We start from the raw sequence: 24,006 nt of genomic DNA on the forward strand, positions 1-24,006 counted from the left end.
GTAACAGAATTTTATAATATTTGTTACGGACTTCAGTCTGGCTATTTTAAAGATAGTAAGCACAGTAATAAACACACTCAAATGAGTAAGTACTTGTAAGATCAAAAACATGTGGTTGTAATCTCTCAACGAGGAGTAACTACAGCTTATTCTGAATACAAAATTGCAAACAGGCACATCACCCTGTAGCATGGGAAACCGTCACTGTAGTATTTCTAATTACAGAATTGTATGTGATGTCTGCAGGAAAAATTATACAAAACAAAATTCTGGAAATAAATATTCTTAGGATCCAGCTGTATCTTTTAACTTCCCCACACTAGTATTTGAGTTATATTTTGTCAATATATCAAAGAAAAGATACACATGTTATGACAAATGCCTGGAATTAGTATCTTGGAAGGAAAAAAAAATCCTTAACATTAAAAAAAGACACAACGATGTTTTTAACTACTGGAAGTCAAAAGTTAGTATTTTATTTTTCCAGTTAAATAATGCTTCTATAACGTATGCTTGCAACATCCTCAAAATTCTTTTTCTAATTTTAAGTATGCAGATACATTTAACCAATTATAAGCAAACATAAAATTAGAAAAAAATACCTCTGGAAATTTTAATGAGAGAAAAATAGTTGGAAAATTTGTTTTCAGAAGTTGCAGAAATAATTTTCTTCAGAACACTAATGAAACAATCCTAGTCACTTCACTAGAAGTGTAGAAATAATCAAAAATTTAAAATTTATTATTTTTCTAAAATTATTATTTTTCACAATTTGCTGTGAACAAGTTGAAACATCTGCTATTTTTTCCAACAACTGTGAAATTTCTACCATAGTAAGACTTCAGCTTTATCTTAAACTACAGATCTGAAAAAATCTTCCAGAAAGCTCAGAAACTTAAAAGGTTTATATTAAAACTCTAAAAATCCTACAACACTGCAAAAAACTGATAAGGACGTTAAGAAGACTCGATAGAAAATGCTTATTATACCTAGAGTTCTGTAGGACTTTCAGGAAACCTTATCAGTCAAATCCTTTCCACTCAAAGCTGTGCAAGTCCTTCTGATTTTAGCTAGTACTTTTAAAACGCATTCTACCCCACACACAGGGCAGAAGACCCTTCTTCAGGGAAGCCCGCCGAGGCGGAGCCAGGTGAAGAAGATCACTGTATTTTCTCACCCTTCACGCCCACTACAGCAAGTTTTCTCACAGTCTACAACAGTGTGGGGAACACTGATGTGCAGCCTCAGACTCTCAGAAGGGTGGCCGACTTCCTCACGGTCCTTAAACACCTTTGAACACATTTTCCTGCGCACAGCGGGCCCTTGTCCTGCGCAGCGGCCCGACCACCCACTGTTGCTTGTTGACCAAACACGGGCCGGGAGCCTCCACAGACACAGGCAGGATGGGATTCCTTTCAAGCACACCACACACAGGAATTTCAATGCCAGAGCTGGGGGTGGGGGGTGGGGTGGGCGTATCACGGCAGATTACAAATTCCTCACAAATTAGACCTGTGTCAGCAGATAAAAATGCTTTTTGATCTTCTGATTATACATGTATACATATACATATATGTGTATATATATAACATTTTTAAAGTTCTGACAGAGGCATTTCCTTAATTTAAAGAGAATCATTTAATCCAAATTAAAGGGAGGCATAGTGAAGAAGCCCCTGTTAACTCACTCACTCAGGACTGCCCTTCACAGGCTCCAGGCAGCTTTCAGATGTGCATTTCCGCATCATTCAAAGCAAGGGTTCAAAAAAGGAAATGTAAATTAAAAGCAAAACTACAGGTATAAACTTTGAAGAAGCATTTATTAGCTACCATTGGCTAGTTATGCAAGAATCATATATTTGTAATAAGTAAGCTGGATAACTGAAAAATCAAAACAAAATGTATGCTTTTCTTAAAGTCCTATGTCTTTTAGTAGTTTCATATAGATTTACATGCAGAAAAATGCTTAGAACATATAAATAAAGGAATTACAAAACTGACAGAACACAGAACAAAAATACTTCTAATAATCAGTATTTTAAAATTACCAAGTAAAGTTAGTATTCGATGTGTGTTTGACATTCATCATCAAACATTTGTTTCTGTGAAGGACGGGGACAAGTTTAGACATGAAACGACTTCCGGCTGCCAGAAGTCTTCTTCCAGATGCACAGTAAGCCAGGGCAGGAGAAAAGAACCAGCTGCTACAAGCACAAATTGAAAAGGTCCTTTTCACATGGCCTTTTTGGCCTGTCTGATCTAAAAAAGATAGATTATTCATTGTAAGGTGAATAGAATCTATTATAAAACAGGAGAAACAAAAAAAAGAGACCTTAATCCAACTTTTTCCTGTGATACTCAACAGCTGTTACTTTACTACATGGGGATGTACAAATGAGTGCTATGCTGTTCCAAAGAAATCAAATTCTCAAGTCCCAGGTTACTGACTTCAAAAAAAACTGCTTAATTATTACAAGTATTATTAGTCTTAATTTTAATTTGGAAGATAAATTGCTTTCAAATTAGAGTTTAAATCAAACCATTATGTAAAATGATGATGTAAAAACTTGCTGATCTGCACTCTGGTCATTACAACTGTTTACACAAACTTATGCTATTCACAAATAACAGTAACAGTTTCTAATGATATGTGTCTATACACAAATAACAGCAACAGTTTCTAATGATATGCGTTTCAAGTCTAAGTTGTGGTATATTAAATAGCACCTGGGTTTTTTTCTGTCTCTGAAACAGTGACAAAAGAAAAAGGAAAATCAGAGCACTGGCTTGCTGGAGGGAAGATCATTTTGATTGCAATCATAAACTGGCACTCTTCTTCCACTTCCCTCTCCTGAATCTACTTTCTCTCTGTGTGCATATACACTGTAGACAGAGTATAGCTTATACAGCTTAAAGCAGGTAAATAAAACCCCACTAAGCATTTCATCTTCTAAAGACAATTTTGAAAAACTCTGTCATCACAGCATGCAAATGAACAAGTGCACAGCAGAAGTCTCCCCGGAGGTCAGCCCACTGGCAGCTGCACACAGTTCACAAAGACACCACCCAAGCGCTGGGCTGCAGGGAGGGAAGATGGACATAAACCAGCATCTCATATCTGTACTTGCTGCAGTTGTGCCTTTCCTTTTTTTAAACCAACCTCTCTCATCCTGGGTTCATGCTGTGATAAATATTCAGGAAGAAACAATTTTTTAAATCTCTAGAAAACTGACTCCATAAAAAAGAAGCTTCCTAACGTACAACCTCATTATAACTTTAAAATTAAAATTATAATTTTGTTAAAAGATTTAGCATATATACAACAATACACTTATACTGACTTTTTAACTATGAAAATATTTGTATGGTTCCATAGAAAATTCAATGACTCTGCTAATGGTTTCCTAACGGAGGTTCTAATTTAATGTCGCATACAGGAATATGCGAAAAGTTTAATTATACTATGTAAATTCAAAACCATAAACTGTAATAATATGATTTATGCACGTATGTTATGAGCTTGTGTAGAAAATATGGACTTTGTGTACCTTAAGGTTCTTGGAGTAACAGAAATGTTTTTACTTCTTTCAGCAAGTAATCAATACTCCAGTGAGTGTCAGAAGTTATGAAGAGGGTAGATACTTAGCACAGCCTGTTCTTCAGGTTTCTTTCTGTAATATCACAGCCCCAGCACTGTGATGACTCAAACCGCTCGAGATGGGACACATCATGTCTACGTTTTCAGAGAGAACCTGAGCCAGGTACACGTGTCTTCTCCTCTGCTCTGTGGCTGTTCCGGAGGACTTACTGCTGACCTAACACTGTGGCTCCTGTTCTAAATGTTGCCTACTGAACCCTAATTCTAGTTATGGCCTTTTGAGAAGCTCTAATGAAGCACCTCTCTGAAAGAAGGGAATGCTTACCCTGTGCAGCCTGATGCCTTTTCCCTTAAGTTATCAGACGTAGCCAGCATATATTTTAACTCACATTCAGAACAAAGGAAAAAACACCTTTGAAGACCACCTTTAAAAAATCCTGTTTGTGAATGTCAGTAGGGGGTTAACCAAAGGCTTTTCCTGGCAGGAAACCTCTGAAGACTCAGTCTAATTTTGGACCTATTTCACAGGAATTTTAAGAGGCGGGTGACACTCTTATAAGGTAGTAAAAGTTTAACATGTACAGCAATTCAGAACACAAGGCTGCTTTGAACATAGGGGAAGAGAAGCAACATGGTTAACCTGTTCAGCCCGGAAAAACACAATAAACTCTTCCATCAGCATTTCAAAGGTTTCAAGATGAGTTTTTAACATATTAACCTTAGTTTGCTCTTGTTTTTCCCATCTTTTTTCACCCTTAGAAAAACCTAAAAGATCATATTTGGGCTACAGAGTTGCCCAGATACGATGGGCAGAGGCATGTGGAGTGTCTGGAGGTCAAGGCCCAGGGGTGTGTAAGGTGCAAGGGTAAGCTCCCATCCTGTCCTCGTGCTGTGCTCCGAAGGGCACCGTCTGCTAGCACCAGTGTATATTATTACCACAAAAAGGAGTCCAGAGAGCGGTCTAAGGCGGGACTCAGGAATATCAACCGTACGGCAAACTCTGCTGCCAAATGCTTCATCTACAAAAGGATCTTCCTCGGAAAAAGGTGTCTTTGTAGGCAGGACTGCCGTCTCTGAAAACCCATCACCATCTTTGCTCATAAAATTTTCTCCGAATACCACAGGGCTACATACAATTAACATTTTTTTCCCAAACCACCAAAGTGAAAAGCAAAAGTCTTTGCTTTAAAAAAGCAGACTTAAAAAAATATTTATATATTAGATTTCTTAGATTCACGCACAAAGACCACATTTACTTTAAAAAGACATCAAGAATTATTTTTCTGTTTGAAATATTTATAGTCTACCCATTTAAAACTGCATTTCATTTCACAAAGCTATTCTTGTTCTTATCCGTTGTTCTGCTAGTGGATTTACTTAAACAAGTTTACAGTGTTAGTAGTCTAAGTAGTTATATTATAATAAAGGAACTACTTAAAACTTGCTTTCTTTATATTGGAATGTAGTCAGCTTTCATTTTGAAAGCTGGCTCCTGAGAAAACCCGCATAAAAACAATGTAGTTTTACAACAAAGTACCAGATAAAATGTAGGCAGTCCTTTTACGGCAAATCATTTCTAAGCCATTTCTTACTTTAGTAACTGCCTTTTCAAATGCTCCAGCCTTCAGTGGACAGCTATAATCAATTCAAGGAAACAGCAGGTGCCACACAAACAAGTAAGTACTCTGTTACCAAGCACTGGGCATCAGAAAAGAACCAGACACAACTCCAATCAAGAGAGAGGTGGCATCCGCTGCAGGCTGCTGGCTCTGCAACTTTACATCCAACTTATTTGCCATGAGTTCCTCTGGCTCTGGTGGGCGCACGGTGGGCCTTCCCAGGGACAGCCTTGCATTTCCCAGGATCCCTCCTGGGGTACTGGATGCTCTCTCACTCATCTCCATTTTCTTAACTTGCTCATTCTCAGAGCATTTATTTACACTGCATATATAATTTTAGGAGTGAGTGATGAGGTCTGCATAAAATTTCCTTAATAGAATTCACCTATGTATAGCAAAATAGCATAAAAGTAATAAAGACCAGAAGCACTTCATCTAGCTTGGTTAGTTTCAGGCACAGCTCTTCATGAATCCCCAAGTACCAGCCAGCCTTCCCTTACCAGGGGAATGCTCATCGGTTCTGACTCCAGTGAGAAATCCTGCTTGAGGCAGTATTCGCTCCAACAGCGAAACAGAGGGAGGTGTTCAGTCACCTATTTCCCTAACTCACCGGTCTGGAGGGAGTGTGATCAGGTGAGAGGGGGAGACCTGGACACTCACTAGTCCCATCCCTACTCAGGATACAGAGGACGAGGGTCTGTCCCCTGGCTTCTATGAGATACCTGTCACACGTGAAATAGATCTAAAGTCACCCACAAAACGACAGTTTCCCAGATTTCTTCCCCATCTAAAATGTCACAATTATGAGAGGATGCTCAAAAGAAATTCCAAATAATATTTAGTAGGCCTTCCCCCGTATTACCTTACATTTATGTTACATATAATTAGGACAGTAATAAAATATCCACCAAGGGTCCCTCGTCAACAACCGTTGTAGATTACATAAAAGAAAATTTGTGTTATTCCCAGCAAACGTATAATTAAGGCAAATATTTTATATAAACACACACACACATATACATACATAGATACAACGACATTACCTGTAGATGTAAATGTAGATATGTGGGTTTTTTTTTTTTTTTTGAGACGGAGTCTCGCTCTGTCGCCCGGGCTGGAGTGCAGTGGTGTGATCTCAGCTCACTGCAAGCTCCGCCTCCCGGATTCACACCATTCTCCTGCCTCAGCCTCCCGAGTAGCTGGGACTACAGGCGCCCGCCACCTCGCCCGGCTAATTTTTTCTATTTTTAGTAGAGACGGGGTTTCATGGTGTTAGCCAGGATGGTCTCGGTCTCCTGAGCTCATGATCCACCTGCCTCAGCCTCCCAAAGTGCTGGGATTACAGGCATGAGCCACCACTCCCGGCTGTAGATATGTGTATGTTAAAGGTAACATGTGTGCAATGACATACACATATAAAAATGATAAACAGAAAAATACCGAAGTGCAAACTGGTCAAAGCACACTCTATTTCACTAATGGCGAATTCTCCTTCCATTCGAGGAAAGGTTCTGTCTGCATCTATGCCACATCTCACTTACCATTTGCCTATGCACTGAGTATCAGCTCAAAGGCAATGGTATCGATGCACTCAGAAAGATACCGAAGAAATTAAACTTTCTGAATTTGAAATTGGAGTATTTCATATTTAAAAAGTATTCATATTTTAAGTAATGGTCATGGTATTTTGGCTAGTTTTTAAAAAGAATCCTTATTTCTAAGAATTATATACTGAATTAATTATGGATAAAATGATGTGATCTGTTTTAGAATAATCCAGAGTGAGGAAGGGGAGAGAAGCAGGTAAGACTGGCTATGAGTTGATAAAATAAGACTGGCTATGAATTGGTAACTGCTGAAGTCAGGGTGAGTACATGGGGTATTGTTACATTATCCGTTCTGCTTTTAAATATATGTGGGATTTTCCAAAATTTAATAGTGAAAATCACTTCTGACCTAAGTTCAAAAAACCACCCCAATTTTCCAGTTAAAAGGCTCTCATGTGTTAGAATTACCTACATTTAGATTAGCAGTGTTTACTGACAGTGACAGAGGGAACAGTTAAGCATGTTCTCAATGTCAAAAGAAAAAATAAAATGTGAATTTAAGACATTTATATTGTACTGACATTAAAATTGTAAAGTTCAAAGAGTTGTAAGGAATTGTTTCTCCCTTTTTTTTTTTTTTTGAGATGGGGTCTTGCTCTATTGCCCAGGCTGGAGTGCAGTGGTATGAGCTTGGCTCACCATAACCTCCGCCTCCCAGGTTCAAGTGATCCTCCTGCCTCAGCCTCCTGAGTAGCTGGGCCTATAGGCACGTGCCACCATGCCTGGCTAATTTTTGTATTTTTAGTAGAGATGGGGTTTCACTATGTTGGCCGGGCTGGTCTCAAACTCCTGACCTTGTGATCCACCCGCCTCGGCCTCCCAAAGTGTTAAGATTACAGGCGTGAGCCACCGCACCGGCCCTCCACTTTCTAATGAAAAGATGAAGTAATGCAAGTAACCTGAGGCACTGCCCCCATTTCATGCACATTCTTTCGATTATTTCCCAAGTGATGAACAAGGTACGCAACAAGCTTGCTCAGAGTAAGTGAGTTACACAAAAGCTATGTCACCTTTTCTTTTTCCAAAATGCTGACTTCAAGCAATTTAGAATGAATATATATAGCAGTACATTAAGACATCAGGGAAGGGAAGATGAAGGCGTGTTTCCCTCTATCTCTGAGAAAGATTCAGACCTTTGGTGACGGACATTTAGGTAAAGAAATGACAAGATAGATGAAATTTTCTGGAATTTTTCCAATTATGTTGTCTTCATAAATTACACACATATTCCAGAAATTCAAATATTTTCATACCAAATTATGTATTCAGATTGTTTCCTGTAAGTGTAAGTAGGAAAATCCTCAGTCAGACCACATATCCCACCTGTACCCAGTGAATATGGTGACTACATTCATCACCACCTTTGCCGAAGAGCAGTGACATTTGTTGGGCACCTACAAAGTGTCTGGAACGCTTCTCAGTGCCTATCTAGAGAAGTGACTGTCGTTGTTTAAGGCTCAACTGAGATTTCACCTCCTCTAGGAGACTTGCCTGGACTTCCCCGCAAACAGACTGCACCCTCCTGTCACACATTTTCATAAATTCTGTACTCCCCACTTCCTCCCGCTTTTCACTATCCCGACCGAATACATGCCCACGTGATTTTTTAGGTGGTGTGTTTCTCACTAGACCACAAGCTCCAAGAGGCCAGCTCGCACCGCACTTCCTGCCCCAGGCACGGCAGCCAGCGCCCTGGTGGATCAGCCAGCCCTGGCTGCACCTGAACCACTCGGGAGCTTGAAAATGCCTACACCTGGGCTCCAGCCACAGAGACTAGAATGTGCTTGGCACGGAGGGAAGGGGTAAGGCCAAGAATTGAGAATTGGTTGTTAAAAAGCCCCAGTGGACTCTGATGGGTCCTTAAGGTTGAGAGCTCTGCTGAACAGAGTAGACTCAAAAATCATTAGTGGACTCAACAGAGAAATAAATATGTAAGGTTCTCTAAATATTCCCAAAGACTACAGACTGTGTGTAACATTTGCTGTCATTTTCACTTGCTAAAAAATATAAAATAATTAATAACATTAATGGGGATGTTGACATGGCTTCAGCAGAGATATTTGGGTTTTCTTAAATACCAAGCCTAGAAAAAATGGAATCAGAGCTGGAAAGTACTCAAACCCCAGCCAGCTAATTCATGACAAAACTATGCTAGAAATAAACAATGGCAACCTCTCCATTGTACTTCCTTCTCTGCCAAGACTGCTCTCCTGTTACAGCTCCTAACTCTCCTGGGGACCTGATGAGGACCACTACTCTTTTATGTTATCCAGTTAGGGGCTCAGGCCACTGACCCTGCATTTGCCAGAGTCACCACCAACAGCCTAAGAGCAATCACAAGGACGTTTCTCTTTCATCTTCTGCTTCGTCTCAGAGATTTTGCTGACCACTCCCTTCTGTTTCCCTCCTGCCATGACCACCCTTCTTTGTTTCCTTCACAGGCTTCTCCCCCTCTACCAGTCCCTTAAACATTACTTGTCAGGACTCTTTCCTGGGTTTGCTTCTTTTTTCATCTTCCTGGGTAAACGCGTGAGTTCCAAGGGACCACCTGTACGCCCACCGTGCTCAAATTTCTCAGTCTCTAAATCCAACTACTTCCATCTCTACTTACATGTCAGATAACCCCAAGTCAAGCTGTCCAAACAAAGGGGCAGAATCACTTTTTTCCCCCATGTTCCCTAACTCAATGGCACCACCACCCTAACGAGCTGCCAGGCAGCCATCTGGAAATCACGGCTCATCCCTTCCTCCTCTTCATTCGTCCATCATCCAGCCCTATCAATCCGATTCCTGAACGGCCCTAGAGTCCATGCTCCTCCTCACATGCCCACCACCTCCACACTAGGTGGGGTGCCTGTCTCCTCACCAGCTTCGCTGCTCTGGACTTGCTTCCTCTCATCCACCCACCATGGACGGCCAGAGTCATCATCTTTTCAAAAGTAAGTCTGAGCTTGTCTTCCCCCAATCCACCGGCCGCCGTTTAAAATCCATCCCCGACTCCGGGTGAAGTCTGAACCTGTCACAGCGGCCAAGAGAGTTCGTCTCCTCACTCCACCTCCACGCTCTAAGCTCCAGGCACACAGGATTCAGAGGGCTTTTCGTGCCTGTAACCTGTGCACATTCTCCCTTCCTGGAACAGTCTTAACTACTTTCCTCCTCTATTTCAACTGGCCAATGCAGAGAGCCTTCTGATCTCAAAAGAGATGTCACTTCCTTCAGCTCTCAGAATGTCACTCCCCTGACCTCAAAACCCAGGATCAGAGGCTACTCCTAAGCACTCCAATGTCACTGGGAACTTCCCCAATCATAGGAAACAGCACATCATATTCTAACAGCTGGCTAGTTCCCTGTCTCCCCTACTACTCTGTGAGCTTGCATGAGCCAGGCCCTTGTCTGCTGTCCTGACTACTGTGACTTTAGCACCCAACAGTGTCTGCAGCACAGCAGGCATTCAATATACTCAATATTCTTCAGATGATAGCATACAAACAAAAGCCAATAAACCTGCATGCAAACAGACCTCTGACTTCTCTCCCCCAGCTTCCCTCAGGGCCGCCACACAGGTGGTCCCTTTCTCAGGCGGAGGTGGCTAGTAAGCTACTTTTCATCCTTCCAGTTCTAACATGGAGGCTTCTCTGAGACATTCCCACAGCAGCCATCTAAAGCATTCTCCTCAGTCACTCCCTTTTGGAACATCCTGATTTTCTTTTTTCTTTTCATCACCTGTCCCAGCATTTTAGTTGGTTAGTTACATGTCTAGTGGCTTTCCTTTCCTCCAGCAGTAACTCTGGGAGGCAGTGGCTCTGTCTTGCTAGCGCTGGGTGCAGTGCCTGGCACACAGCAGGACTCAACATACACGTGACGAAACGATGTGCAGACTGGCAGTTACCAAAGACTGATGTCACTTCCTCACCATCACACTGCCTGCCCCAAAATGTCAACACTGCCCATCAACCACACATCACACTGCCTGCCCCAAAACGCCAACACTGCCCATCAACCACAAAAACAGACATGATACAAGAGCGGTCCCTTTTCATCAGTACAACGCTAACCAGTGGCCAAAAAACCCACAAAACAAACAAAAGACGATCGGTAGTCACTGCCTTCAACATTAACACATTCCCAAAATGTATTTAAATGACACGAAGGAATCACATAATACACTGGCAGAGAAATCCTTGCCTTTCAGATCTTTCACATAGCCCTCTTTGCAGCTGTGCATGAGCTGAAGGATCCACTTGTGCTGGGCTCCGATGCATTGCCACGCAGGGTCACCAGGGGTATGGAGGTCAGACAGGTACCTGAAAAAGCAAGTCCAAGATTGAGGCCAAAGGGAAAGGCTGGCATATTTTAAAATCATTACTTTTTAAAGGCTAAAATTATTTCAATTAGTCTTGTCCCCTGTCAAAAATTGGTCTTTAGTATTTAGTTCTCAATGAAATATATTCCAATTTCTTAGCTAAGTGAGATGGCTCCTGCTTGTAATCCCAGCACTTTGGGAGGCTGAGGTGGGTGATCACCTGAGGTCAGGAGTTTGAGACCAGCCTGGCCAATGTGCTGAAACCCGTCACTACTAAAAATACAAAAATTAGCCAAGGGTGTTGGTGGGCGCCTGTAATCCCAGCTACTTGGGCGGCTGAGGCGGGAGAATCGCTTGAACCCAAGAGGTGGAGGTTGCAGTGAGTGGAGATCTCACCACTGCCCCGCAGCCTGGGCGACACAGCGAGACGCCATCTCAAAACAAACAAACAAACAAACAAGCAAACAAAAAATAAATAAATAGCAGAGCTTAAAATTTTTTTCATATAATAAATGATAAAACTATTAAGAACAGCTCTCTAAAAAGACAAGGACGATTTGCAGTGATCCCAGCTACTTGATGAGCATTTCTCTTTATATTTAGCTCACAGAGTTTTCCTACTGAGTTCAGAGTCATTACATTAGACACAGGTGGGAGCCGGCAGACACTGGGCAAATATTTTTTAAATTTCAGCTTTTTAATTCCTTTCTGATATGAAATACGGCCACGAGGTGGCAGTATGGCCCTGCTTTCTAACCCTAGCTACATGGGGGCCAACCCCACCCTGAAGAGATCTGGAGACAACTCACCTCTAAAGCCCACACTCATGACTGAGAAAATATTTCCCTAGAAAATACAGTATGGTTCCATGCTTTTCTTAGTTCCTAAATATTCTTACAATATTTCAAGTCTTTGTATATAAAACACCCAAACCCACAGAGACCATTTACATATATTTCAACAGAAAAACTTCTGTCAAATATTATTTAAGATTTGGCCCTCAGCCCTCACAAAATATAAAATATAGCAAGCTAAATCCAATTAAATCAACTCCAAGAGCATGTCCAAATGCATTTATTGTCTTACAACTGTTGTTAAGCCATATGCCGTCCTTTGTCTCTGGTCTAGAGGTTTTTGTTCAGCGGCAACGTCATCCACAGCTCCAGGCTGACCTGGGGCCAGACCTCAGCCCCTCGGGGTGTGCGCATGCTTCCCGCCCATGCCTCCAGCGGTGAGCATGTTACTCAGGTATCTCAATCAGCAGCCAATCAGAGGAGAAACAAACCACTTGGTAATATGTTAGCAACAAATAAAATTCTGAGAACACTGATCCTCCCAGCTGACAGGGAGGGCCTGGGTGCTGTGGGGAGCTGGGTATCCAGGCATCTGCAGAGGGGCCACACTCAGGCTGCCCAGAGGTGGCCAAGAAGTGCCATCTCCTCCTCCCTGTGACCACCTGCAGCTGCAAACAGGATGTGTTTCTGTGCTGAGAAAGTGGCAGGTCAATTAGAAGGAAGAGCTTTGCTCAGATTAAGAAGTCACCAGGGCTCCTCCTCATAAATAAGAATAGTATCCTGAGGAAAAAACTACAGTCTAACCAGTTACATTTAGCTTGGCACAGGGGATTCATTTCAGATTCCAAAATCCAATCTGATTCTTTCTCTCACACAGGCTTTCTTCTTTATTACCTGAATGATAAATACAACCAATAGTACATCGTGCCTTTTCTTCCCGAAGAAGTGATTCTGTGCTTTCCTGCTGCGGATAATGCATTTCAGTTCTCCCTAAATAGGCTTGTTCTGCCTCCACACACCTCTGCAATGCTTTCTCCCAACACTTTCACTCACGTAGCCCTCAGATTCGGCATTAGCAGTAAAATATAGAGATATTCTTTTAGGGACGGTGTTCCTTTTAATGTTTAAATTACTGAACAGGAATGTAGACAGTTCAGTACAAGGGCTCCTTTTCCAGGAGTACAGCAAGAGGAACCAATAAGCTTTGCTTAGTAACTTTTTACATTGTATGTCTCTTTAAATGTTGACTGTGTCCTTGCAAAACTTAGTAACAAAAGACTTTTTCTATCATCTTATTAACGGGCACTAAGGTAAAGGAGTTTATAAGAGTTTTACAAAGCAAGATAAAGTTGTTCTCTTAGAAATTCTAGACTCAGTTCAAAAGTATGACAACTTGTGCGTGGCTCTTCAAATTGGTTTCTTGTTTACTTTTAGGATGCAGCTAAAAATAAGTTCCATTTCAAAGCTCTTTGTTTAGAACGATATGTCATTGCCATTTCTTTTAAAACTGCATAAGAACACTTTTTAAAAAGGCTTTTTAGATTAAAAAGCAATGTAAAGAATGTTAATTATGATGAACACAGGCTCAGTATTTTACAATCTAAGAATTGAGAAAGTTTTTAGTCGTATTCTGACGTGATCTCCTCACAGCCACGTTGCTGTGGAAGGGGATATGCTATTCTGACGTGATCTTCTCACAGCCACATTGCTGTGGAAAGGGATATGCTATTCTGGCGTGATCTCCTCACAGCCACATGGCTGTGGAAGGGGATATGCTATTCTGACGTGATCTCCTCACAGCCACATGGCTGTGGAAGGGGATATGCTATTCTGGCGTGATCTTCTCACAGCCACATTGCTGTGGAAAGGGATATGCAGAGCTTTCCCTTCCCTTTCTGTCCTGCCGGCATCAAGACAGAAATAAGGAGAGGGAGAAGAACTGGGAAGGTTTAAATTAGATAAAATAGTGAATGATATTGGAAAAAATTGTGAACAATAGTAAGACAACAGAGTGGTAATCTAATTTTCCCTTCTACTGTGCATAATTTGAACTACGTAAGAAAATGAATACATTTTTGTTCATGATAAAGCTCTCTCTATTCCTACCTGATGTTCACAGATTTCAAAGTCCAACAGGTATTTGACCTGGTTCTGATCCTATTTTTCTATTTCTTAGTGACTAAAAATTTAATTTAAAAAGGTAACGATTGCTCAGTATTTTCTCAAAGCATCATAAATAAAATAATCATTAAAAAATACATAAATTATTGTTGACTTGTTTATATTTTTGCTCTTTTGCCTTTTAGATGACAGGAAAAATGGTAGTTAAAAGGTTACTTAAAAGAATCTTTTTTGGCACCACCACCTTTTAAAGGCTATCCAGTAAGTTACACAGTCATAAGAACTGCACGAGTTATCCATTCAGATGGTAACTCACAACATAAAGAATTTGTACACTCAGTAAGATTTAACACATTACTATAGGCAAGTTTAAAATAACAAGTGTAAACAGGCCAGAAATACACAAAGCACACACAGTGAAGGGACAGAGCAGGAAACAGCAGCCTCAGGACGTCTGACGCTACCCAGCTGCGTGTCCTGGGCACGACGCTCAGCCTCCCTGGAACTCTGTAGCTTTCTAGGTAGAAAATAAAGCAGTGGGGTAACTAATGTGTGGTTTATTTCCAGCTTTAAATTTCAAGGATTCCACAAACCAGGAAAAACCCCATATACATTCTTTCTTATGAAGGCAGCTTAGAGAGAAGCAAGAGTGGGCTCTGAAGCCAAACAGGCGTCCCATCCCCCTAGTCACTGTGTGTGCTGGGCAAGCTTCGGTGTTTTCACCTATCCAATGGGCACCACACAAGCGTCCTTTCGTGGTGGCGATCAGGATTAGAGAGGACACGTAGAACACACCCCGCACAGCACTGAGCATGCCGCATACGTGCAGGGGTGGCAGCCTGCAATCACAGTGCCCTCTCTTTATCCCACCACCAGTGCCTCTGCTGGCTTCCTCCTGGGCAATACCAGCGTGCTGCCAGCGACGACAGCTCATACTCCCGCTGTACGTCTCGTCACTAGGACACAGGTCCAGGTGCGGATCCTTTCCCTGTTCACAACTGCACACACAGCAGCTTTCAGGCCAGACCCTCTTTCCGAGACAGTCTTTTCTTTTCAGAGACAGGATCTTGCTGTCACCCAGGCTCGAGTGCAGTGGTACAATTACATCTCACTGCAGCGTCGAACTCCTGGGCTCCTCAAGAGATCCTACTGCCTCAGCCTCCCGAGTAGCTGGAACGACAGGGACGCATCCTCACATCTGGCTCATTGCTGATTTTTTGCAGAGACCAGGTGCTGCTATGTTGCCCAGGCTAGTCTTGAACTCTCAGAGTCAAGCAATCCTTCTACTTTGGCCTCCCAAAGCGCTGCGATCACAGGTCTGGGCCACCGTGCCTACTCCTGAGACATCATTTTCAAAGATCACAGGGGACCACAGCCAAATTCATATATACACAGTCTACTATCATCTCACAGCCACTGCATATTCAGTAAACGTCACTAATTCAAGGGGAAAAACCATTACATTTGGAAAATAACTTATTCTGAGAACAAAGACCAAATTCAAAAACTCCTAGCAGAAAATGAGGTCAATATTTTTAATCACAGATATAAAAACCTTAAAATGTATATGCTTTATCTCCAAATCCTGACATAAACTACACGTATATAAAATTTACAGACTGTATGTGCCGGGTGAGGATGTACTTCTGATGATCTCTGCAGCTACCCTGAGATGCAGATTTGACTACCACGTCCGTTTCATAGACAAGGAAACTAAAAAACAGAACTCCAGTCAGTTGCCCAAAGTTAACAGCTAGTTCCCATTATGTGACACAGTTTCGCTCTAAGGCCTTCTCTTCATATCCTGTGAAATGCACCTCTCTTAATATTACTGCAAATTGTTTCGTGTGATGGAGTCTCACTCTGTTGTGCAGGCTGGAGTGCAGTGGCGGGAGATCTCGGCTCACTGCAACCTCCGCCTCCCAGGTTCAAGAGATTCTCCTGCCTCAACCTCCTGAGTAGCTGGGATGACAGGCGCACACCACCACGCCCAGCTGGTTTTTGTATTTTTAGTAGAGATGGGGTTTCACCACGTTGGTCAGGCTGGTCTCGAACTCCTGACCTAGTGATGAGCCCGCCTCGACCTCCCAAAGTGCTGTGTTGGGATTACAGGCATGAGCCACCGTGCCTGGCCCAATATTACTACAATTGTTTAAAAAGTATGCTCACTTGGTGACTTTATTTCTCTTTCACTGACCACTAAAGGCTTGGAAATCAGAAAGCTATTCAAGGCTAAAACCTTCCAGAACTTACTCTACTGTTAAGCAGCAGCACATCTTGTGGCATAATGCACCTCCCACCCAGTGTGTGGCAGTGTTCTGCTTTCAGCCATGCAGGGAGCCCCTCTCCACAGAATACGGGCACCCACGCCACCCCACTAGGCGAGGTACCCCTTGCTCAGCAGGAGGAAGAGGTTGAGACTACTTTTCCTTTCTGGAAAATGGCAGAGTTTTCTTAAAAAGTAACTCCATAACTACTCCCAAATCTACTAGTATTCAAAAGAATTCTGATGTCCTACACCAGACACCTCTAAATTTCTGCTATTTGTCTTCCCCTTTACCATTTCATAATCTCCTGAAGTCCCTCAAGTTAGCCTTAAGGTTACGTGATACATCCAGTACCAAACAGATGTACGTGATTCAACAAAACGTTTGCAGGAGACTTACCTGATGTAACGCTTCTGGTCATGTAAGGTTGATGGTGTCTCAAGCAATTTATCCAGAAGTAATTCTCTTAAAGCTTCAATCCTTGTTTCTACTTCAGCATAATCTATTTAAAAGGAAAGAATACACAAGATTTACAGAACGAAAATTTAAAATCAAATTTCAGAATGCAGAACAGTCGTTGCTTGAGTGGGGTGAGGGCTGACTAACATAGAGGCACCAGGGCCCTGTCTACAGTCATCAGGACACTATCTCAGGTGTAGGTTACAAGGGTGTATGTATTTGTCAAAACTCACTGACCTCTAACATGTAAGGTCTGCACACTTCACTGCATGTATATTTTACCACAATAAAAAAATAAATGTAGTTTTCTGAGTCCTTACAGATTTCATTTTTAAATTTAATAAAGCCCTATGATATTTCTCCTGATGGATAAGGCTTTAACCAAAAAGCATTTTAAACTTTTATATTTTTCTGTAACTCTGGCATTGGAAATAATTTCAAAAGATGTTGAGTTTCCTTTAAATGAGTTAAGAATTCATAAGTCTATTGGTCTCTCTGAAGACGGGAAGATTAAAATGTAGGTTTCCATCTCTATAAAATACTTGTCATTATTTCCAGTAAACTAAGACTCTTTAACAGCATTGCGGTTAACAGACGGCAAAGAATATCTCAGGCTAACAACCTAGTCATGGTTGCTCACTTTCATTACATATCAAATAAGAAAAGTCATCCTGCTATTTTTGAAGTAATTGTTTTACATTTTAAAGAGAGTCTCATATAAACAAAAACTAAAACTCATATAACATTCTTTGCAGAACACATTCCACATTCTTCCTATAAAAGGAAAGTAGAAGATCTAAAAGTAATAAATGAATCTTACATTTCTTGAAAACTTGCACCTCCGTTTTCCCAAAAAGTGACTTGGCCTTTTCATAATCATTAATAACCACATCATAATCACCCTTTAAAATAAAGAAACATTTTGAAAACCGTCATTAAAGCAAAATGAAGACATTTGGTTAATATAAAAAACATCTTAAAAAATCTTAAAAATGTCTGGCATCCATAACCATATGTACATAAATAAATATGGACTCTACCTTTTGAATATTCCTTTCGATATTTAGAGGAAGGTTGAAAAGAAACTTAAATCGCTGAAGCACATTGAGTGCATTTCTAGTGGAATCTGCCTTGTCTTTCCGACCTAAGACTTCTTGAAACAATGTGTCCGCAGTATTACTTGCTCCTGTTTTAAAGGGAGGAAAGGAAACTGAGATGAAAGCTGATTTTCATCAGAAAATGTGTAACTGGGCACTAGAAACAAAATGTGAAGACTGCTATTGTAGTTTTACATTAAAACTCAACAGACTGTTTTAAGGTTAGGGTCTCTTTTATGGTTTGCTAAAATAAAATTTCCATTTTGCCTAAGTCTTTTCATATGTTAAGAATGGTATCCAATATAAAAACAACCATATTTACCATGCCCAAATAAATTCTCTAATGTGAACCTACATTTATTTTCGTTACTCTTCTAAATTTTGTAGCCATTATGGGCCCTGAGGTTATTTCAGAACTTCATACAATAGGGTAAAACACATACATATGCATGTGTGTGCATACACATGTACATTAGCTAAACTCTGTGGACTCAATATCTACACGTGGGATAATAAACAAAACAAGGAAATCATTTTCAGAAAAGTTGCTCAAAAGAAATATTTAAAACGAATTCTATTTCTTGGCAGAATTATCTCTACGTAGCAGGCAAAGAAAATTACATAAGTAATCTACAAATGACAAACGTGAAGGCAGCATCATGAATATTTCTTAAATCAGTAATTCTTATAAAAGCACACATCAGCTGCACATTTCCTAGGTTTTTTTTTTTTTTTTATCTAAAAGACCTCAAACTATATGAATTGCTGTAATGAAAGAGTTGCTTTATCTAAAGCAAAATTTGCTGTGTACAAAAATAGTTTAAAATTTGAAACTTGTGAACTAGTTTTAATTAACCACAACGAAAGGAGAGAGAAAAGATAAACTGCTTTCGGTTGTTTGATCGCTGCTTGTAAAAAGTTTCTGCATTATCTGGTCTGGTGACTATACTTTAAGCAAAGATGAAAAACTTGCCTCAGTCTCACTGGGTGGCTCGCATGCAATATTCTCTAGTGCACACTGTGGGTGGCCTCATCCTGTTAAAAGTCATCTTTGTAACATGATTGTTTTATCTAAATAATGTTTAAATTCTGTTGAAATTTTAAAGGCCTGATATAAAAACTTTGTTCTGTCAAGATAACTGGTGTCACCACACGCTATTTAATGTAGAATACTACATTTCTATTATAAGATGAGAAAAAATATATTTCCTTCTTGCCACCAAACCACATAATGGAGGCTAAATTAGTATTTGAAATCTGGTTAGGGCTAAAACTTTCTGTGGTCAAAGAAAATTATTTTAAAGTATTTATCATTTAAAAAATACAAATTTCATGAATTGAAGCTCATAAATGAATAGGTATGTACAGGAGCCTGAATCTTTTTAAAAGGTTAATTACTTATATGTGAGGTTTGGATGTTAAATCACCAAGCACTGTGATTTTACATTTTTTATTAGTTTTTAGTATAATGAAATTTGAGGCTAAAAGTATGAGTTCAAAATTAGATTTTTCTCATCTTATTTTTAAAGTTGTAAAATATTATCAACTAATAATTTTAACTCCTCTAAAAAGTATGAAAACAGGTACAGGAAGAAAACCCACTTATAATTAAATAAAACAGAGACATAGACAAAAATTTATACGTGAAAAATTATACACTATAAAATTATAAGTTTATTTATGCCAAAATTTATGTGCTTTTGAGAATTTTAATTTATACTGAGAAATTATAAGTTACTGAGAAATGATAAGTTATGAGATTATAATGTTTGAGAGATAACTTCTGCCTATAAACTATTGTTCTGTTGTAAATTTTATTGTATTCACAATAAAACTGAAGTTCCTAACTCTGATTATTAGATAATATATTCACTAATAAAATACACGAGGGCAGTGAAACCAAGATTTGTGCAAAAAGAGAAAAATCACCAGTAGCTCACAAAATGCATTTTACGTCTTTCTCCTCTAGGGCTACTAAGAAGACAACAAAATTACGAAAGAAAAGGGGAGCTCTTCATACGTGAGGCTGACGTCACGGATAATGCCACCAGAAGTTCATACGTTAGGCTGACGTCACAGATAACGCCACCAGGAAGGCGTCAACAAAGGTCACCCACAAAAATCCCCGTGTGCGAATCCACACACATTCTCACACCAAGAACACCCAATTCTAAGGCAGCTGGTAGGGGTCTGAACCTCAGTGTCCAGCCACAGAGTAAGTCTAACTGGAGTGGATGGCCATGACTCTGGCCTCAGAGGCTGCAGAACAAATCTTCATCTACATTTGGCAGCCTTGGGCAAACTAAGGTCTGGAACTTGGTCCTTTCTCCTCACCCAAAGATGGTCTCCAACACCAGTGAATTTGGACAATGCCTCTCACTGTCTCAGTCACACAGGAACTGCAAGAACTAACAGCAATGCTGTTGTGAAAACAGCGCAGCTGCCACCCGTGTAGTCGGGTCTGCAGAGCAGTAAAATTTTCCTACAGTGCAAGACGGGAAGTAAAGTTCAGCCAGCATTACACACCAATCAGTGGAACTCATACCTGCCCAGTGCTCTTACACCCTTAACAAGGGAACAAGCATTTTTATATGTGCCAGGAACTCCTGTGGTCTAGAAGACCTAGTCCTGTAATTCTAATGGTGTCTTCTAATTTCAAGCATGTTTATTTAAAGTAAATATTATGCCTTCTCTTATTTCAAAGTGACCATTTGGTCCTTTCCTTGGTACTGACACTGGAGACAGACCACGGAAGTGATTTCTGACCTGCTCTCTGCTTGATGGGAATGGAGAGGTCAGAGGCAGGATAGAAAGAACGCTCCTCACCGGCTGCCCCACCCACGACAGCACAGCGCATCCCAGGAATAAGCAAGTTGAACGAGATTAGGAAGCAAAACATCAGGGCGCCTGGAAAATTAGGGTAACTCTAACATGTACAAATTCACAAAGACTTAACTACCTCAATTTCAACAGGCGAGAAAATGACTAGATAGGCTGTTGGCTATACCATAATGATGCCACATGGACAGGATCATTAACAGCACTGAAAGCCTGTTCCCAGCACCATGCCTGACCCTCTGTGTGGAGTATACGGAACTGGAACCTGGGGGATGAGGAAAGAGCTGACGTCAGCACTGGCCCTTCTCAAAAGCAACTGCCAGCATCTCTTCATCTCCAAGTTGAGTTGGCAGCTTGAAACCAACTCCAATGGAAGTATTTACACCTGGAAATTGGGAAATGCTAATATTAGGGCTAATTTTCTTTCTTTCCTTCCTTCCTTCCTCCCTCCCTCCCTCTCTCTCTCCACTTCCTCTTTTTTTTTTTTTTTTTTTTTGAATGCCTGTTGTGAAATATCTGCCGGCCAGCCACTGAGTAAATGTCAGTTTCTTTTCCACATCCTGGCCCTTCGGGATGTTCCCCAGTGTTCCAAATCCTTAGCTTTCTTCTTTCATTTTGCACGTAGTACTTGGGTTAAATCTTTCAATCCTGTTTGTTCAACTACCGTCTTCATGCTGGTGACTCCCAAATCTGTTTAAAGATGTGTCTGCGAGTGTAAGACCAATCCTTAAAAATATTTTCACTAGACATACAATAGTGACAGCTAATAATGACATGAAGCACCGATGCTATGCCAGGTGTGATTCTAAAACCCTCCTGTGTATTAGTTGACCTGCACGTGGTTATGTCGCTGTAAGACAGGCACTGTTTTCACCCCCGTTTTATGTTGGAGGCAACTGAGACACAGGAGTTCTTCAACTTGCCCAGTGTGACGCAGTGGGACACAGGAAGAGCTATCAAGAACCCCATCGGCACGCCCCTCAGGAATCTCAAACTCAACATGCTGTATGTTGAACTGAATGTTCTCATCTCCATGCCTCTTCCTTATGCCCCAAACATGCTCCTTCATCCACCTGAGGCCGGACATCTGTAAGTCACCAACGACTACTTCCTTTTCCCTGTGTAACATAGCAAACCTTCCCTGTCCCTTCCCCTTTCTCATCTGCCACTCGCTCTACCTTCATTAGCAGCCACGTCACCCTTACACTACTTTATTCCATTACTACACACATGACTGCTGACATGGCGTAACATGCCTACCATCCACTTCTGGCTGCTCCCTTCTTGCCTCTGACGTACCTCCCTTCTCATCCATTCCCTATACAGATGGCAGACTGCTCTTTAAAAATCTCCTATTGTTTCGTTATTGAAACTCTTTCGATGGCTATTTGTCTTCAGAATAAAGACAGATTCCACACTACTGCACAGCAAGTTGGTCAGGGGCAGACCCTGTCTACCCTGCGGCCACACTTCTCCTATCTGCACATAGCCACACTGGACCCTGCTTCCTGGGCTGCGGCCTATCTCCTCTCTGAACTCACGCGCTGGCCCTGCTGGGACATTCCTGCCTCCCTCCACTCAGCTGCCCACCGCCAGCCTCTGCTTGTCCGGCTACTTCCTGCTCCTCTCTTAAGGTTCCTGTAACCTCCCCTGGTATTCTCTGCACTCAATTTTTTGGCTGGCTTCCCCTTTTGTGGGCTTTCACACCTGAGGACTCCCACCAGAGCCGTATGATCATACCATCACTGGGTCACCTGAATATGTGTGTGTACTTTCCATTCAGTCATAATCTCCAGAGGTAAAGCACAAGCTTTATTTTTATATCCCTAGGATAAAGCAAACGTGCTCGATACAAGGTTACAGAAGAAGGACTAAAAGTTGCTGCCTGAATCAATGACCAGTATCTTACTACCCAGGGGCAGGACAACGCCCCATGGGCAGGCCTGGCTTCGCACCGTGCGCAGGACTGTGGCAGCGGCTGCACGGCTCAAACACAGCAAGGGCATCTGACAATCAATGGGAAGATTACATTTGTTCCGTGATATCCAAAAATTTTTGTTCAAACATTAAACACTCACTTATTGTTGCTTATGAATGAATAACCAAAATTTTTAAAGTACAAAGAATATTTAATATACAGTTTAAAACATCAGAAACATTTAAAATTAAAATGCTATATTTCTTTGTAGAAAAACTTATCAAGAATGTTTGCCTTCTTTTTTGTTGTAAAATTTACAATATGAATCAAGCCTCTTTTCTGTGCTCTGACAGATGATCCTGCTCCTTTCTAACTGTGAATCAACTTCTGATGTTTTTTCCTTTGCATCGTCCACATCACGAAACATCTCTGAGGTTCTCTGAGCATGACTTCTTTTGGGACCTCTCTTGCTTTTCTTCACACTTTCTCACCTATGTTGGTAAGCTCCCCTCCACCAAGTTACTCTTGAGTCTCAAACAGCAGCAGGGCCTACATCCCCACAGCCAGATATTCCTTCTGTCACTCTCCATTTGTTGGATTTGCATTTCACTTCCAGTGTTAGAGCTTTCTGGTTTTGGACGCACTTTCATCTTTATCGACCAATCCCTTCCCCATCAACCATTTGTTGTAAAATGTCAGGAGGGTTTGTCACTGGGAGATAAGGAGGCAGCACAACTGCACACTTTGCTGTCTGCTGAGAACTGGTAACAGACGTACAGTGGCCATCTCCGGTGGCCTGGAAGGAGGCAGTGTGGCCGATCATCTACAGCACCTGTCATTTACACAGTGACCTGTGAATTAAAGAGCTGGAGGGGAACCGTACTTTATGCAGCTATGGTGACTGCCCTGTGGGAACTGCAGTTCTGCATGGTGTTGCTGGGGAATGGCTGTTATGAACTGAACCGCGATGACTGAAACCTGTGCCTATCAAAACCACATACACAGCACGGCCTGCCTGCAGTTCAAAGCACAAGTCTGGAGCCAGATTTCTGGCTATAAATTGCAGCTCTGCTGCTTCCTATTTATATAACCTTACGTGGCTCAATTAATCTTCTGGGCTTTAGTTTTGTCATCAATAAGGTGAAGATAATAGCACAAACCTCAAAGGGTTGTTGTGAGGACTAAATAGATGTAGATAGTTTCGAGCAACACCTGCCCTGCAGTAAGCCCTCCACAAGTGTGAGCCATGACTGCCACAGCCACTACTACAAATACTTACACAGCATGTCTACACCTGCACTGTCTAACACAGGAACTACCAGCCACACGAGACTATCTCAATTTAAAGCTGAATTAATTAAAATTAAATAAAAGTTTAAAATTCAG

The 24,006-nt window shown here is 41.2% G+C and overlaps 1 protein-coding gene across 5 annotated transcripts in view; it reads right to left on the bottom strand.

The window, feature by feature from the left end:
* Positions 1–24,006, bottom strand: part of EXOC2 (exocyst complex component 2) — a 200,271-nt gene that overhangs the window by 86,845 nt on the left and 89,420 nt on the right. For 4 of the 5 annotated variants that reach the window (XM_033216031.1, XM_033216032.1, XM_033216033.1 and 1 more), the window contains 4 exons: positions 17,808–17,953; positions 17,588–17,669; positions 16,708–16,810; positions 10,982–11,127 (listed from right to left, as the gene is read on the bottom strand). In XM_033216031.1, coding sequence (XP_033071922.1) covers positions 10,982–11,127; positions 16,708–16,810; positions 17,588–17,669; positions 17,808–17,953 — 477 coding nt within the window. The remainder of the gene's footprint in view (positions 1–10,981; positions 11,128–16,707; positions 16,811–17,587; positions 17,670–17,807; positions 17,954–24,006) is intronic. The other variant, XM_033216034.1, reaches the window with a different exon arrangement.

Source organism: Trachypithecus francoisi, unplaced genomic scaffold (assembly GCF_009764315.1).
Source record: "Trachypithecus francoisi isolate TF-2019V2 unplaced genomic scaffold, Tfra_2.0 Lachesis_group10, whole genome shotgun sequence".
In the NCBI taxonomy this organism is placed as follows: domain Eukaryota; kingdom Metazoa; phylum Chordata; class Mammalia; order Primates; family Cercopithecidae; genus Trachypithecus; species Trachypithecus francoisi.